Raw genomic sequence first — 17,654 nt, forward strand, 5'->3', positions numbered from 1 at the left:
CTTCAACCCCCCCCCTCACCACCGTTGTGTATTCTCAAAGCAGGATCAGTAATGGTAGCTTAGTGGCAGTGCAGGGGTACTAGCCTAAAGCTAACTCTGCAGTGTCACTGAAGCTAGCAAGCCTCTCTCTGATGGTCTCTCTGCTGTCTCTCTTCCACTCCGTGCACCCCCCCCCCCCTACTCACACACACACACTTGCATAGAATTTTGTGATGTAGCACTCTCTGTCCTTCTTTTCTTCTGCCCGCTTTTGAAACTGTTTCAAACATGCACACACACACATACTCACAAACGTCTCACTAACACAGCTAACATTACCAATCCCGCCCACACAAGCCGTCTCAGTTGGTTTCCTGAATTCCGTGTCATGCATCCAGTTTCCATGGTGACACGGGTAACCCCAAGATAGTGTTTTATTTGAGCTTTATTTTTATCTCTCTCCTCCGTCTCTCTACTCTCTTCTCCTCAAATCTTACCTCCTCATATCTTCTCTCCTAACATGTCCTCTCTTCCTCTCCTCATAATCTCATCTCCTTTCCTCTCCTCTCCACTCATCGTCTCTCCTCGTATTTCCTCTCCTCACTTCTCACCTCATCTCCACACATCTATCTTGCTCTCTCCTCACATATAATCGACTCTCCTCCCCACTCTTCTCTGCAGTCATGCGCTACAAAGGGTGATCATTCTGGGATATGTTGTCAATGTCTCTGATGCACACTAACTCGTCCACACGCCTTAGTAGTGTCAGTAACAAGCACTCTGTTTTCGGTTGGTATTGGGTTTCATGGTATACAAACTCTTGTATATGTCTTACATATTGTTGATTCTGTCTTCAGTTGGTACATTCTGTATATTGGTGTTGGAGATTGCCCATTGTTAAGAATGACTGTTAATAGTCTTGGGGTTGTTCTATTGATTTGGGCTACAGTGAAGTAGCTGGAAGGGGTGATCAGACTATACCTAGATAAACACATACACACAAATGGAGACACACACACACACACACAAGTGCATTTGAATTGTTAACAACCAAACACAACAGGCTGTGATCATCATAGCCTTTTCCCTTTTCTATCCCCTAGCTAGCTTTACAATTGAATCTGAATAATCACCCATCACAATACCATGCTGAATCCCTCCCTCCCTCCCCACCCCATCTGTCAGTTCTCTCTCCGCTTCTTTCTTTACCTCACTTCCTTTTCCGTCTCTTTCCCCTGTATCTCTTATTCCCTCCTCTTATGCAAGCCCTCCCTTAATCCTGCCATCAATCCTTTAATCTTTAAAAGGTTGTAAGAGACACATGTTTCACCCCTCCCCTCCACACCGCCACACTCCCTCCCTGGGCATCCCTCTCTCAGCTGTTCTATCTTGACCCCAACCCCCCCTAAACCCACACACACATACACACACATCAGCTGATCCTCTGGTCCCCTCAGAGCAGCTCATCATCGCCCCCCCAAGCTGCTCAGATCAAACCCCAGCATGGGTGACACTGTCTCAGCTGGGAGGAGCTTTGAGCTGGTGTTAACGGGGATGCGTCATGTCTGGAGATAGGACTCCCCGCTGTGTGGGAGTAGGTTCTGGTGACCATGTCACTCTGTGTGATAGAGAGAGACACAGAGAGAGAGGGAGAGAAACAGAGAGCGAGGGAGAGAGAGAGAGAGAGAGAGGAGGGAGGAAGACAAGGGGAGAGACAGAGAGGGATAGCAATAAAGACAGAAAGAAAGAGAAGAAGAAAGTGTGATTTGAGCAGTAGGTGAACTGTGTGTGTGAGTGTGTGTGTGTGTGAGAGAGAGAGAGAGAGAGAGAGAGAGAGAGAGAGAGAGAGAGACAGAGAGAGAACATGTGTGTGTGCCGGTGAAGGCATCCAACCTTTCCAGTTTGCCCAATGAGGTTCTCTCATCTGAGTCGAGCGTCAATCCGATGGGTTATGACTCCACTAGTTTGCCCACACCTCGATGGAGAACGTTCTGCAGGATGATCTCAGCCTTGCTTCCTGTAAGCCCCTTTATGCTTCTTGTCAGATTAGTGTCATAATACCATTGTTTACATCCTCTCACTCAGACGCGTCATTTCAAAGCGGATTAGGGTACAGGAGATAGAGAATAGTATTGAATAAAAACTTTGCCCCATCAGAAGTGATTGTCGAGGTGAGCTGGGCGAAAAAAGGTCGATCAGAACGTGTTTTTATCCTCGAGGATTTGATCACCTGGTGAACTTGTACTTCAGAGTTTATAGACTAAGGAATGCCAGTCCATGTTTGTGTTCAGAGTCACTGCTTCCACACTTAGGGCTTTTGATAGGGTCCATTCGCTCTAATCCAGACAGACATTAGAGATGGCATCTTTTGCAGATTAAAAGTGTTATCAGGTACATTTAGACTTTGGGAGGATTAGATTGGTCTTTGGTTGATGTTTTACATGTCAGTATGGCTGACACTAATATGATGTGTAGCATCAAACTCCAATTAACCAACTCCAAATATAAACACCATTTAACCAACCCCAATTAACCAACTCCAATTAGTCAACACAATTATGCAACTACTATTAACCAACACCTGTCATGCAACATAAATTAACCACTAAACAACTTTATTAGTCAACTCTAATAACTCATTCACAACATTTTCAGCAATAAACAAACTGTTGTTACAACTAAAGCTAATCATGGAACAGGTTTGTGCCTGACATGGTTGGGCTATATGTCTGTGGGTGTGTTGAACACACCCTGCCCAGACTCACACACACACACACACACAATGAAATCCCACACATCCTAGATAGAACACAGCCCTACATAACAGATAACACACTTTACGCAGCTCTCGTCCTGTTAACATCACAATGGATGCAGCGTGACATCCTGATGGTGATTAGCATCCAGCTAGCGTAGCATGGTTCCAGTTAAACACATCCATCACCATTCATTCACACAGCCACCACACACCGCACACACACACAGCTCTGGATATGCAGCTGTGATCATGTTTGTCTGCATTTACACAACCTCTTCATTCTCATCCTACATGCTGTACATAAGCATACACTCTCTCACACAAACATTTCCCTAAGGGCGGCTACACAATGATTTATAAGCTTCAGTATTTCTCTGCTGTAATCAAGATCCAACAGTGCCAAACACTTTGTTTGTTTGTTTGTTTGTTTGTTTCTGTGAGTACTGCACTAGGCAGATTGGTATACCGTCTTACAATTAGGATATTTATAGTAACCCAAGCAGGCTCTCACTATTGATCTACGTCATACATGGTACATGGAGACTATATACTGTGGTAACCACTGGGAGGGTTTGAGGGAAGCCGAATATAAATCAAAATTGGTTGAAGGTGGGTTTGCTCCGGTCTGACCGCCAGAGCAAACAGCAGGTATCTCCCATCTACAATGTGCACGTGCTTTGGAGGCGGAGTTCGATTAGGGTTACCACCATACAGACATACACAGACAAATATTTGGATGAAAGCGTCTGCTAAATGAATAAAAACAAGTAAATATGCACACACATACACACAGGATGTTGTGTGTAGTCACTGCTGGGTGAAACACACTGTTGACATACCCTAAACCAAGCATAACCTCTAGACAGACTCAGCAAGGTTGTCAATGTTAGGTTTGCACTGGGGTGCTAAAACCAAGCTCTTAACAAACGGCTAATTGTAGGGTGGCAAATCGGAGTTTTTGAAACCTAAATAGTATTCAAATTAATGTTGTGTTTGCGATTACATTCCACACATACTGTGTCATTTTGGCAATGCATGTCAATAAAAATGAATGAATTCTGTGTCAACGACAAGTTAGAAGCAGTGTGTTAGGGTTGTTTGTGGAGACAGTTCTGGGACTCCTTGGCTTGAGAGCTCCACCAAATGGACAAGCCAAGCAGGGTGTAAAAGAGCTAGTGCTGTGTCAAACCCACTTCTCCACCGTGTCATGCTGTCTCTCTGAGGCCTGATCTGTATGCAGATGCTAGGCAGCCTTCATAGAGTTCCTGTAAAACGGCTTGGAAGGGGAGCACAGCGTAGAGTGGGATAATTCAGGGTAAAACCACAGGGAAATGTCACCCAGAGACTCCAGGACGAATACCAATGACAGAGAGCAGAGAGACGGACGGACCGGAGGAATGAGTTGACACACTCTCTCTCTTTCTCTCTCTCTCTCTCTCTCTCTCTCTTTCTCTCTCTCTCTCTCTTTCACACACACAAACACACGCTCATACACACACACTCTCTCTCTCTGTCTTCCTCTCTCTCCCTCTGTCTCTCTCTCTCTGACAAACACACTCTCACAGACACACTTTCACAAACACACTCTCACAAACACACACACACACACACTCTCATACACTCTATCTTTCTCTCTCTCTCTCTCTCTCTCTCTCTCTCTCTCTCTCTCTCTCTCTCTCTTTCTCTCACTCACACACACACACACAAATACTCTCTCTATCACATACACTCTCTCTTTCACACACTGTCTCTCTGTCTCTCATAAAAACATACACACTTTCACACAGGCACACACACACATTCTAACACACACAGCACTCTCTCTCTCTCTCTCTCTCTCTCTCTCTCTCTCTCTCTCTCTCTCTCTCTCTATTTCTCTCAAACACACACACTGTCACACAGACACTTACGTAGACACACACACACACACTGTCACACAGACACGCACAGGTCTTCCAGGCAGTATTAGCGTGAACTACAGAGGTGGCACCAGGTCCGTCCCTCATAGGAAGGGCAGTGAAAGGAGAGAGCTTGCTCCTGGCTACTCTCTGATACTATCAAACCAGTGACACTCTGTTCCCGCTCGGCCGCCCTTGTTTCTGACAGTGGACTAGCAGGAATGTCAATTATCTCCCCCTTGTTCTGTTTCCAGCCTTGTCCTCTTGTAGCTCTTACATGTTAAAGAATCAATGGCTGCTGCTTGGAATTGAAGGATAACCTTTTCACAAACTGGACTGAATCATGCTCTAGGTATTTTTAGGGAAAATCAAACACATTTTCAATGTATAGTACCGAATGACATTGTATTTATGTATACAATCATTTGTCGTTCATGTACTTGACATTTATGAATTAATTAGTTCATGTATTTGTCTTTTTCTTTCATTCAGGTGTTGGTCATTCATCAATGTATGTGTCATTCATGTGTCTTTTCTTCCTCTTTTCTCTCTCAGTGACATGTCCCATGAATGAGGTCCTGACCGCCTCCACCGGAGTCATCATGAGCCAGTCTCCCGGCAGCGGCTTCCCCCACTTTGAGTCCTGCTCCTGGGTGGTGAAGGTGGACCCGGGCTACAACATCACCTTTACCATCGAACACTTCCAAACCAGCCGGCAGTTTGATGAGCTGGAGATCTTTGACGGTGAGCCGGGGTCAAACACGAAGATCCGATGTAGGGTCTGAGATTCAATCTAAATCTTCCTCACAAAAACATCTGATACAGTCAGACGTGAATCTGATGTTGGTTGGACTTGGTTGTCGAAACATGCAGGAGTCAGAATGCCCATATTCTGGAGTGGGATGTAAACATCTATCTGAAGGATCAGTTGAGTTGCAAGCCGAACCACCATAAAAGAGAATAGAGCATGCCTTGATTCCACTGGAGGCTTGTCAAATCAAGAATTCCAACTGAAAGAACCCAGGTTGACGTATATGCTCATGTATGTCAAAAAGGCAGAGCCTCTCATCCATGAATAGATGCACGCTTCCTTCTGTGCAGTGATATGGTTGGTGACTGTGGTTCAGTAGAAAGAAAATTGTTCCTAAATGAAACTGCTTACAAGAAGGTCTGTGGATTATCTTCAGAAACCGGGTCATGATTTCTGGAAAGAGACAGAGCTTGCAGCTGAGCTTTTCCATTTTTTGGGGTGCTTTGAACACCACAAAACCCCAATCTAGTTCCATTATATTTGAGAGAAAGCAGACAATTCTACAGCAGATAGCACTTTCTACAGCTGATGAATAGCACTTCATGGAAGATTACAAATATGTAATTATCTGAATTTGGGGTGAACTGTCCCTTTAAGTAAACAGAGGATAACGTGTTCAACCCAAAAGCCATTAGAGACCCCTCACCAGTGGTTATCTATGACCAGAAAACAGCCCAGGTTGACTGTTACAGACCCCTGGGTATAAACATCCACAATAAGGAGTGTTCAGGTAGAAAATGTATCTACTAGGTTGAAAGAGCAGCTACAATTCCTTCCTGAGATCTGTGGTGTCAGCCAGAAAGTGCTGCTCAATCTGGTTTTGGTAATCTCATAGTACATCTGAAAGCCCAGATTACTCGGTTTACACCGAGTCGTGAAAGTCATGGGAATCAGACAGCATCGCACACTCCGGGCTGTCTTTGAGGAAACAAATGTCAGGCAGGATGCAAAGAGTTCAGACCCAGCCCATATCCTCCACACTGTGCAGCAGTGTCTTCTGTTCCCATCTATCAAAGCCTTCAATGGCAGCCAGTGGCTAATGCCCTGTCACACTGCTGTGTTTACCTTACGACTGTACACATGGACAGATCATGGATGATTTTTTGTCAATGAGGCTGCTTTACCAAGTCATTCACGCCATTATGATGATCATAGGGGCTGTCCAATGGGCGGCGTGCAATAGTTGATTGGCGGCAGTGGGTGTACTGTAGGTATTGGGTGTATTGTTGTGGATGGGTGACAGCCTGTGGCCGTACCGTCTGCGTGCGCTACGTTGCTTGTATTTCAACGACAGATACTGTGCGTGTACAGTATCTTCAGGATCATTCTTTCATGGAACGTGGTGGGAACACGTGGTCCCTGTGACCTTGCATCATGCAGTTTGTGCGTGTCATCCTGGGGATGAGAATTGTCAGGGCAAGATCGTCGTTTGTGTTCAGCGTGTTTCAGGAGTGGTGATTGATCGTTGGAAACTCTGGGTACGAGGATTTAGGATGGGACGTCACTGGAGCTAGTGTGTGACAGTAGGCGCCCTTCGACACAATGCCAAACTTTGAACAGCGAAAGCAATCATGTTTGAAAACGAATTAGGAAATAATTTAATAAAGTTCACGGTTATATAGGGGTGAAACCCAATCAGAGCATCAGATCAGGTTATGTGAAAAGGACACAGGCGTGACGCTAAGTTACCTTAGCTTGAAGACGACCTTAGCCTACAAATGGGGTCAGGGGTCAGGAATGAGCTAGCAAACAGCCCAGAAGAGAGGTCAAGAGGTGCTCCTTTTCCGTGCAATTACAGTACGAACAACCTTACAGAACGAAAGGCCACCACCTCTGTTACAGAATTTGATGTATTTGATGACTGAACATTGCTACACAAAATGGCCCCCACGCTCTCTCTCTCTCTCTCTCTCTCTCTCTCTCTCTCTCTCTCTCTCTCTCTCTCTCTCTCTCTCTCCCTCTGACTTTGTAAATGTATATATATACTGTATACATATTTACATATATACAGTACATATGGACAAACATTAGGAGTTGATGTAGAACAGAACTGGGTCTCCTCGACTCCCCCACCTCCGTTCAGCGCTGTATCCAGCTGGATTAGAGAGATTCTCTTAGTATTCTGTCCAGTAGCCTCCTGGTGAAGCAGGCTGATCAGAGCTCTTTTAAACTTAGGTCAGGACAGATGATTATGGCCTCAGTATCGCCAGTGAGGGACTCATTTGAAGCGGTGAAAAACAATAGCAGTTAACATGGGCCGGAATCACACTGTCATCAAGACACAGATGAGTTTTGCCGTCGTCTCGACTCGGCTGTGGTGTTCACTTGATTCCCTTCTGTTGCCACGGAAACAGTTAAACACCCTTGATTCGGAATCTTCGTTTGGGCGTCATGACAGAACTGCTGCATGATGGACTACTGGCTGCCGGGCTAGTGTTTGCATGTCGTTAGGACCACAGTTGGAGACCTTGTCTCAGCACCCAGAAAAAACAGCCGCCGTATGCAAGTGTCGCTGACAAGGCAGTTTTCGGTCTTCTGACCAATGGGTGGCAGACGTGGGGAGCGTCTGCCCATCTCCCCGTATGGGACAACCAGACTGCCTGTTGGAATTTGGATGGAATCTGCTGCCTTTCCTGTTTTACTGTGCTTCCAAGCCTAACTTTGTAGCTGCCGTACTAAAACGAAACTCTGGGAGACTTCTGGAGAATACACGTTTTATTTCCGCTTGACTTGGTTTCTTTCACACACTGGCACGAAAAGAACTCGTTTTAGTCTGTAAGCTGCTTTGTGTACGTACTGCTCTTCCTTGCAGGCATGTTTTGGTTCAAAGACACCATCAGGACTTGAAATTGGTCTGAGCCACCTTGACGTGAAGTTAAGAGTGTGAGAATCCAGATACAAGTTGCAAGTTTAAACTTTTTTTGTACCATTGCTGTTAAACTAGACCCCTCTCCACATCGACCCAATCCCATGCATTTAAAGGTCGATTAACAAGCTAAACTAACCAATCACTTGTGTGTGTTCTCCGCCCATGCAGGCCCGTCCAGACAGAGTCCCCTCCTGATTACCCTGAGTGGAAACTACTCTAACCCTCTCAGCATCACCAGCTCTATGAACAAGGTCTACCTGCACTGGTCCTTTGACCATACCTCCAGCCACAAGGGTTTCCGCATACGCTATTCAGGTTAGTAAACAACAACAAATGCTACTCAGGTTAGTAAACAACAACAAACAATTTCCGGTTCGTAAACAATAACACTATCTGGGTTTGTAAACTATAAGAACATAAACTACTTAGGTAAACAATAACAACATACGCTGCTCAGGATAGTAACAAATACTAATAATAATAACAAATACTACTCAGGTTAGGAATGACCCAGATTGCTCCTTGGGTTAGTAAATAACAAGGATGTACCCTACTCAGGGAAGTTAACAGCAACAGTAAAGGTTAGTATAGCAACGACTGGTAGGACTATTTATTAGCTTGGCTTGGCACTTGTTTAGCCAAGGTCAAAGGACATCTTGCGGACATCACTTACTTTTATAATTACACAACGCCTCCAATTTGAGATAGTAAGGAGACTTGAGGTGTACTGTAGGAGGAGTTAAGATATTGTTATGGTACCCCGTACAAGGACAGAAGATGAACATTGTAGCATCCAATGTCAAGGCCTGATTACGTCATGCTCTACCCCAGAAGGAAAGAATCAAATAGAAACTTTTGCTTCAATTTCCCAAGTGAGCACAGTTTATGACATTACATTAGCTTAGAAATGCTTCACTAAAGCTGACATCTGGGACCCTACATTCTTTGATTTTTTTAAAAATGTTTTACCTGTGATGTTTCATTTTCAATCCTAGTATTTCTGGACCAACGTAAAGTGATCACCCATTCTTATAACAAACCACCTACGAACGACACCTAATAAAATACTGTGTTGTCAAGACAATGTTAGGGGCACGGTGGGAGGTTAAGTTAAGTTCCTCAACTGTGTCTGCAGAGAAGCACTGGAGGAAATGTTTCTACTTTTTCACTCCCACTCTAATCATTTGTTCTGTTCAAATCATGAAGGATGTGTTGTTGTAAGACACCTTCATAACTCCTGATGAGTTATGCTTGTGTAAATATTTAAGGTCTCCCTCTGCTACCTATCATGGCTGCTCTGCTGGATGAGTTATCATCCACCACCCCTCCCCCCCCCCCCCCCCCCCTCTCTCTCTCTCTCTCTCTCTCTCTCTCTCTCTCTGCTCTTGCTGTCTCTTTCTCTACTTCCTTCTCTCCACCTCCTTCGATCTCTCTCCCTCGTCCTCCCTCTGTCTCCCTACATCGCTCTCGTTTCTTTATTTGCATCTTCTTTTCCGGTTCCCTCCCTTTTCACGCTGATGGATTCTGCTGTAGCAAGTTAAGTGACAGACGGGGTGTAGTGCAGGCAGGAGAACACAGGTTGCTGTGCCCAATATGGAAACTCCTTCTGGAGAGACACCTTAGTGGGAGGCTGGAACAGATGGCAGGGCAGACTCAAAGCTTTGTACTGTGTTCTTTATCAATCCGTCTTCCATCTCCACAGGCCTCTCCTCCATCACAGACTGCAGCTTCTCTCCCATCCGATCTCTCCTGCCCGCTCGCTCGCTCTCTTTCATTTTCAGCCTCGCTATGTCTAGCTCTTCTTTCTGTCTTGTTTATTGCTCTCTCTCTCCCTCTTGGCTCATTGGGTGGCCTTCACTCTTAGTTCCAGCTTCTTATTTCTGCTTCAATCTTTATTTTGTCTCTCTCTCTCTCTCTTCCTCTCTCTGTGTCTCTCTCTCCTTCGCTATCTCTGTTTCTCTCTTTTCTCCTCTTCCCTGTGGGCTATTCATCCTCTGGCAGCCTGTTAAACACCCATTCAGTGCTTGATGGCTGATTGCAGTGGGACGGTCCGTTCACTGCAGCCTAATGAGAAACAGACACCCCGGGTTTGAACAAGGGAGGGGAAGAATGACAAAAAGAGGCAAACACAAATAGGGAAGAGGGGATTCCGTTTGCACTCGGGGGCGACTCTGCGAGCCGCCACTCACTTTGAGTGACAGTGCAAGACCTCCCTCCAAGCGTCTCTGTGAGGAAAGACCGGAATAAAACATTGCCCGATGTTGAGTTCTGCTTCCTCCTTTGGGCCAACAGGAAGTAAAAGTCTTCCTCTCTCCACCAGAGCCAAAACATCCCGACCTTCAAATGAGTCTAACGGACCCACGGCACCGCTCCACCAACAGACTCCTCCTTCAAGAACCCCACATGCTTTCATTCTTCTCCGGATGCATTAATAGCTCTGCTCAGATATGAATGGTATCTGGTATGGAGTTTTACAAGCTAGTACCAGTGTGTAGGTTTCCCTTCCTCTCCCTTATCTAATATCTTCAGCCTCTGCCAGACAGTCAAGGGAGGCCTCCATTCCAGAGCATTAGTTCAAGAAATGAACGTTTTGTGCTGGTAACGACTGCAAAAGCTTGTCAGACAGCCCATAAATACTTTATAAACTGTATATCAGAGAGTTACCATTGCCCTGTGAGAAGCCTTATCTCGTTGTCTGGAGGGGTGGGAAAGCTTTTGGCTCCACACAAAAATTAAACATTTAATAAATAATATATTACAAAATTGTGAAATTTCCATTGGTGGATACAGGCGGGTTTGGGCTGGGCCATATTAGCATTTTTATAGAGATGTAATGTGGTCATAGCGATTAACCGTAATGGATGATACGCTTTTTTGCATTCGCGGTCCACTTCCTCCCTAATCTCTCCCCCTGCGCTCGACGCCAGTCATCTCCTGCGTCACTCGGCCCGATACCATTGCGACAGGGTTTAATCTCCCATCTTGGCACAATGGGTGTCTTCATCGGCCCCATTCCAAACCCTTCTCTATGGTTTGTACTGTATCCTTGGCTGTAGGCCCCTTATCATGAGATCTCCAATGTTGCAGCCAATGGAGTCACTTTACATTTGTCCAGTCTCACTGCTACACCCAGAATACAGCTTTTCATCACAGGCACACTATATTTAGCCTCCCTAGCAAAAGTAATACATAATACCAAGTATTGTATATCCTTCATTTATATCCTGTCTATCTCACTCTCTCTCTCTTTCTCTCTATTTTTTTTCCTGCCTTGAACCAGCTCCCCGTTTGTGGAACATTTTGTCTTCATTAATCTGTTTTCCCTTGTCTGTGCATGGCAGCGCTCCCCTTAAAGGTTTGTGTGTACAGCTCAGTGTTAGCGGTGATCAGTCGGCGCTGAGCAAAGTGAGACAGATGCAGTGGAGATCCAGGGCTCAGATGCAATTAAAGAAGCATTACACAGCACCTCCGGCCAAACTTTACATCGCCCCTGTCGTTGGTTTCAAATGGTTTTACTGTCTCTTTGCCTTTCTTCTTCTCTCTGTTTCTCCCTCTCTCTCCTGTCTATCTGTTTCTTTCTCTCCATGTTTCTCTCTTTCTCCTGCCCCCCCCCCCCCCCCCTCCCCAGCGGCATACTGCAGCCCCCCCAACAACCCAGTCAACGGTACGGTCCACAGCCAGACAGGCACCAAGCTGGGCAGCACCCTTCGCTTCAACTGTGACCAGGGCTTCAGGCTCATCGGCCAGAGCAGTGCCACCTGCACCCGCACCCCCCAGGGCATCTACCAATGGAACGCTCCTGTGCCCCTCTGTCAGGGTAAGGACTCGTCCATCATCTAGTTTAGGGAGGGGGGATGAATGTTATCATACATGCGTTTGTGTTTTTTTAAACAACAGCAAAAACACATTTAGAGAATGCACGCCCCCACTGGACCATACTATCAGTGTTCTACAGCTGTAGAGCTATTATGGACTGCTCATTGTCGTGTTTTTGGGATCATATTGATGCTGTAGCTGTAGGAGAATCCCAGTACGCTAACTATGCCCTTGACAAGTGCAAACTTGAAAGGAACTTGTCGACTGGGTTTAAAACACATTCTATCATTTTTGCTCTGGAGTGTTCTCCAGGACTAGGACTGGTGTCAAAGTCTTCAGAGGTGACAGTACCTTGGATTCACTTAAACATATATTGTTTAGTTGCCGTGGGTTTCAAGGTAAACCCATTGTTTAAATTGAGTATACTTCTACTGTCTCTTTGTAATGTCAGCCATCTTGTTTGACCATGACTTGAAAACGTTGATGTCTTAAAACTAATTATCTGTGCTGGATTTCATAATGCTTTTGAACACGACGTGAACTGAAAAAGACCTCCGTTTGAGTGTGAAAACTCCACTTTGATTTTCTTCTACACCATGTCGCTTTAGAAGGCTCTTAACCAAAGACTAATAGCCAATTTAGCGCTCTCTGTTGGGCGTCCTTCACAAGAAAAGGAATCTAAAGCCGATTAACATAGATTTTCCAGCATGCTTCCTTTTTTTCCGCACATTTGTTCGACATCCATCATGTAGACTCAAATATTGTCTTTGTTGACAACAAATTCCATCGACACACAGTGCATCTGTTTACGTCGACGTATTTGCGTGCGTGTGCTAAAATAAACAAAACCCCGCCCCCTTGTTTGTATTTTCTTGTTTAATCCGGGGGTTTTAAGACCTTGCAGACATACCCAGGTGCCCTGCCTTGCTGTATCAATATCATCAGCACAGGTGGTAGCTGCCAGCAGCAGGCCAACCATTATGTGGTGGGAAAGTCTACAGCAGGTGCAATCTCTACTCAGAATTACCAGAGCTCTCTCCAGACGGAGTATGTTTGCCTTTGGGCGTACAGGGGGGCAAGCTAATGTTTACTCCACAACAATGCCGGCGGTACTGGGAGGGTTTTGGTACAGGGAAGCCTGTTGTTAGCGAGACACTGTGAAATGGTTTTACAAAGCACTTTGTGTCGTGTATTTAATGGGATCTTTTTTTAGCAGACACTTTAATCTTCAGAATTTCTATGTTTCAGTGCCCAGGGGGATATATCAGCCATCCTACTCCTGGTCCTTGGTTGGTCGTTGTTGCCCTAGCTTTGTGTTCTCAGTTTTTGGAGCGCAAGAAAAGGCAACTGGTTGAATGTTGCTAAATTACTCTCTTACTTGTTCTTCTGTCAACCCTTTTTTCCATCTCCTTTAATTTAAATCTAAAATCTCCTTTCTTCCACCTCTTTCTTTCTCTTTTCTCTTCTTCTCTCTCCTTCCCTTCATCAGTGGTGACATGTGGGATGCCAGAGCCTCCATTGAACGGCAGTATCGCTGGGCAGGATTTCACCCTCGGAGCCAGAGCTATGTACCAGTGCAACGCTGGCTTCCGGTTGGCCAGCCCTCTTGCAATATCTGTTGTCTGCCAGGAGTTGGGGAGGTGGAGCCCCAATGAAGCCCCGCCCCGTTGCATACGTGAGTATCTCATTGGACAAAGCTTGACCGTGTGAGAGGATCCGTATACCTGTTTTTTCTTTCACTAATACATGAGGTCATGTTGGTTTTAGCTTTCCAGGGGACACACACCAAACTCAGCTCTGTGGGCTTCTGTTTATCACCCACTCTTCACCATTTGACTTTAATTTATGTTTTGAAGCGGGAGCTTTCCAAACTCCAGGAGGTTGCAGATACATCCTCAGGATCACTGCATTAAGACTGATCATAGTCCCGGTGAAAAATCCCCTATCCGTACTCCATGTCCAAGTCTAGGGAAGACAGATTACTCTTAGGCCTTAATACTTGGGTGTGTCACTGTCAAGCTGCTATCTCATGGTAAACCGTACGCTTTGTTTGAACTAAAAAGCGGCCGGTAGGAGGTTTACCAAAGTGTGCATAGCACTTCGAGAAGACAGATTTTGGCTGCAAGCGGGGAAAAGTCCCTTTAAAAGTGAACCTCTAAATATCTGTAAAAAGTGTTTAACTTAATTTCCATTTGACTTTTGCCAATTTGCCTCTCACCCTTTAGCTGTGACCTGCCCCGACATCGGGCACTCTGCGGTGGATCATGGGAGATGGAGGCTGATCTACGGGACTCAGAACCAGTATGATGCCATGATGATGCTCATCTGTAACCCTGGATACTATTACAGGGGTCAGAGGGTCATCCGTTGTCTGGCCAACAGCACCTGGGACTACCCAGAACCTCGTCCTGCATGCGAGAGTGAGTGAAGTCTTCCTGCTAAAGATATGAACTCTTATTTTACTGATCTACGGGCTAGCTTTAACTCAACATGGAATGAATGGGGAAGACAGGCAATAACAGGAGTGAACCATATTTGAAATGAATATGAACGCTAATCCACATGAGAAATGTGTTTCCACATTCCTTTCTGTTGAGGTATAACGTCAAGGATTACGTTAGATAAATATTCAGCAGAAGTCTTCAGACAAAACAAAGTAGATTACATTGAAACCGGTCAATATTGCCTATATCGATCAACCAAGCATTCTAAATGTCCTCCAAAGGGATTTCATAGTATGACTCTCTTTGTATTTACTCCTCCGGTCTTTACCCTCCAATTTCTCCCCCCATCTCTCACCTCCGTTCCCCTTTTCTGTTCCACATTCCTCTCCTCTCCTTTTCTCCTCTTCATATCCTCTCTTCCAGTCGTCTCATGCGGAGACCTTGGTACTCCTCCCAACGGGAACAAGATTGGGACATTGACAGTGTTTGGGGCGACCGCCATCTTCTCCTGTAACACGGGCTACACCCTGGTGGGCTCCAGGGTCCGAGAGTGCTTGTCCAATGGGCTGTGGAGCGGAACCCAGGTCCAGTGTCTCGGTAAGACTGGCTCCAGCCTGGAACATTCTGGAGGATGTTGGGATGTTGGGTAGCCAGTTGGGTTTCAGCTTGACACTGATCAACACTTTTGTCTTGTCACTGACTGTTGGTAGGTACCCGTATACAGTAAATACATACCTAGGAGTGAATTACACCATGTGTTAACTTAAATTTTATACATTTAGCAATGTATAACTATGTATCGACTATTTTACCCAAAGCATAATACAAATAGTCTATATAGAGAGTACAGCTGCAAATCAATGATAAGAAGTTCATGAGTCCTTTCACAGAGTTCCAAACTAAAATCCAACCCAGGGGGACCTAGTTCTGTGTCTGAGTTTCTCGTTTCCTGAGACGTGACTAACTGTGTGGTTCATCTGTCTAGCGGGTCACTGTGGAACCCCAGAGCCCATCGTCAACGGTCAGATCATTGGAGAGAACTACAACTACAGAGGCAGCGTGGTCTACCAGTGCAACCCTGGCTTCCGCCTGATTGGGGTGTCCGTGCGGATCTGTGAGCAGGACCACCGCTGGTCCGGACGTACTCCCGTCTGTGTCCGTAAGTAACCGGAGGCCGGACTGTGGAGCTGCAGTCCAAGTTGAACACTTTTGTTTTTAGTAGGTACTGCAGCTGTTCCTATAAAGTATGCAGGGCTCAAAATGACCTATGGCTGTTGGGAGGGGGGTTGGGGTCCCCTAAAATGTAATCTATATAAACTCAAACGACTATTTTGCTTATCCATATCTTTTCCACTTTTTAATGTTGTAAAATCTTGTTTGGAATTTGAGTGTTATACTATAACTTTTGAATTTTGATATTAATACAGTGTACTTCCTTGTTTTTGTAGCCATCACTTGCGGTCACCCGGGAAACCCTTCCTTTGGGGTCACCCAGGGAACGCAGTTCAACCTCAACGATGTTGTACGTTTTGTGTGCAATACCGGCTTCGTCCTACAGGGCTCTCTCAAGTCTCACTGCCAGTCCAACGGCCAATGGAGCAACACTCTGCCCAAATGTAAAAGTACGTTAGTGTGTGTGTGTGTTCAAAAAGGTCTCATGCAGATCCATCCTTCATATTTAAGTTACATTTACATTGTTTGTGCTGTCCCTGTGTATCTAAATTCATTCTTGAGAAGGCACAAGTTTACCTGTGTGTGTGTGTGTGTGTGTGTGTATGCGCGCGCAGCTGTGTGAGTGGTTGCACACGTGTGTGTACCCGGAGCCCTTTTTGTTCTTCTAGTTCACGTCTTCACCACCCCAAATGCCCTCAATCAGAGCTAAGAGCCACAAAGAAACCAAGAGACATCTCCCTGGAGATAAGCTTTCTCCAACACCACATATTAGCGCAAATTGGAATGTGCCAAATGTAAAGAAAGGTTCCCTATGATTGAATTACCTTCCTCTCGCCCGCTACCTTGACCAGGGGAAGGTTCTGCATAATATTTACATGGCAGCACTATCTCTGCTAGCCTAGCCGCTGGGATGACTCTCATTACATTCCGCGTCTAACCTGTCTGTCAAGGGGCTCTCACACGGTTAATAACTCCATCTGAAGACGTTGTACCGAGGCAGAGACCTTGGCAGGACTGTGAGAGAAACTATTCCCCTTTTTAAACCTGTGCCAGGTTTTTTGTTGTATTTGACGTTATCCAACGTAGAAAATGAACCTCCTTTGAGAGGGAGAGGAGCTTTTAATTTTTTCCCCAGACAGGCGATGCATCTAGGCGCCTGTGTCTGCCTCTCTAAGCCCCTCCGGCTCAGGGATTTGTGACAGGCGCAGAATGGGGCAGCTCACGAGGTCAGGCCCCCGATGTGACAACACAGTGACAAAGCGAATGGGCTGTTGAATGATGAGTTTGTTTTAACAGGGGGGGAATTGAATACATTTCATTTTTTCAAGTCTTTGTGAAAGAACTAGAAGGCCAGACGAGTGTGTGTGATATCCTGTCCTGGGGGGTGGGAGAGAATATTTGGCTGGTGCATGTAAAAATATGCAAGATTTTGTCTCGGACGGATGCCTTAAATCTCTTCGCTTCGGCAGTGACATCATATTAGCATTGGCCTTGTTTCCATGCAGACGCCGATTCTGTGTGTGTGTTTGCGTGTGTGGGAGAGAGAGAGACACAGAGAGAGAGAGAGAGAGAGAGAGAGAGAGAGAGAGAGAGAGAGAGAGAGAGAAAGAAAGAGTGAGAGAGAGATAGAGAGAGACAGAGAGAGAGAGACAGAGAGATTTTTGGTAGCAAAGACAAAAGAGAAACGTAGAAAGAGCGAGCGAAAAAGAAAGAGTGAAAGAGAGGACGAGAAGAGCGTAAGAGAGGAAAAGAGAGCGAGCGGTTGTGGGACCACATTAACCACCCTGGCGATGAGGAGAAATAAGCAGCTTAGGGGTCTTTTGTCATCTGATTCATCACCTTAATGACACCATTCAGCTCATATTTGGCTTTAGCTCCTCTGTCGACGGCAAACGATAAATGTTCA

General features: G+C 45.6%; 1 protein-coding gene across 1 annotated transcript in view; it reads left to right on the forward strand.

The window, feature by feature from the left end:
* Positions 1-17,654, forward strand: part of csmd2 (CUB and Sushi multiple domains 2) — a 228,656-nt gene that overhangs the window by 191,871 nt on the left and 19,131 nt on the right. The window contains exons 48-55 of the mRNA XM_084695567.1: positions 5,191-5,379; positions 8,484-8,630; positions 11,944-12,132; positions 13,621-13,806; positions 14,357-14,551; positions 14,999-15,172; positions 15,561-15,734; positions 16,024-16,197. Coding sequence (XP_084551693.1) covers positions 5,191-5,379; positions 8,484-8,630; positions 11,944-12,132; positions 13,621-13,806; positions 14,357-14,551; positions 14,999-15,172; positions 15,561-15,734; positions 16,024-16,197 — 1,428 coding nt within the window. The remainder of the gene's footprint in view (positions 1-5,190; positions 5,380-8,483; positions 8,631-11,943; positions 12,133-13,620; positions 13,807-14,356; positions 14,552-14,998; positions 15,173-15,560; positions 15,735-16,023; positions 16,198-17,654) is intronic.

Source organism: Hypomesus nipponensis, chromosome 4, assembly GCF_054491055.1.
Source record: "Hypomesus nipponensis isolate SF chromosome 4, ASM5449105v1, whole genome shotgun sequence".
In the NCBI taxonomy this organism is placed as follows: domain Eukaryota; kingdom Metazoa; phylum Chordata; class Actinopteri; order Osmeriformes; family Osmeridae; genus Hypomesus; species Hypomesus nipponensis.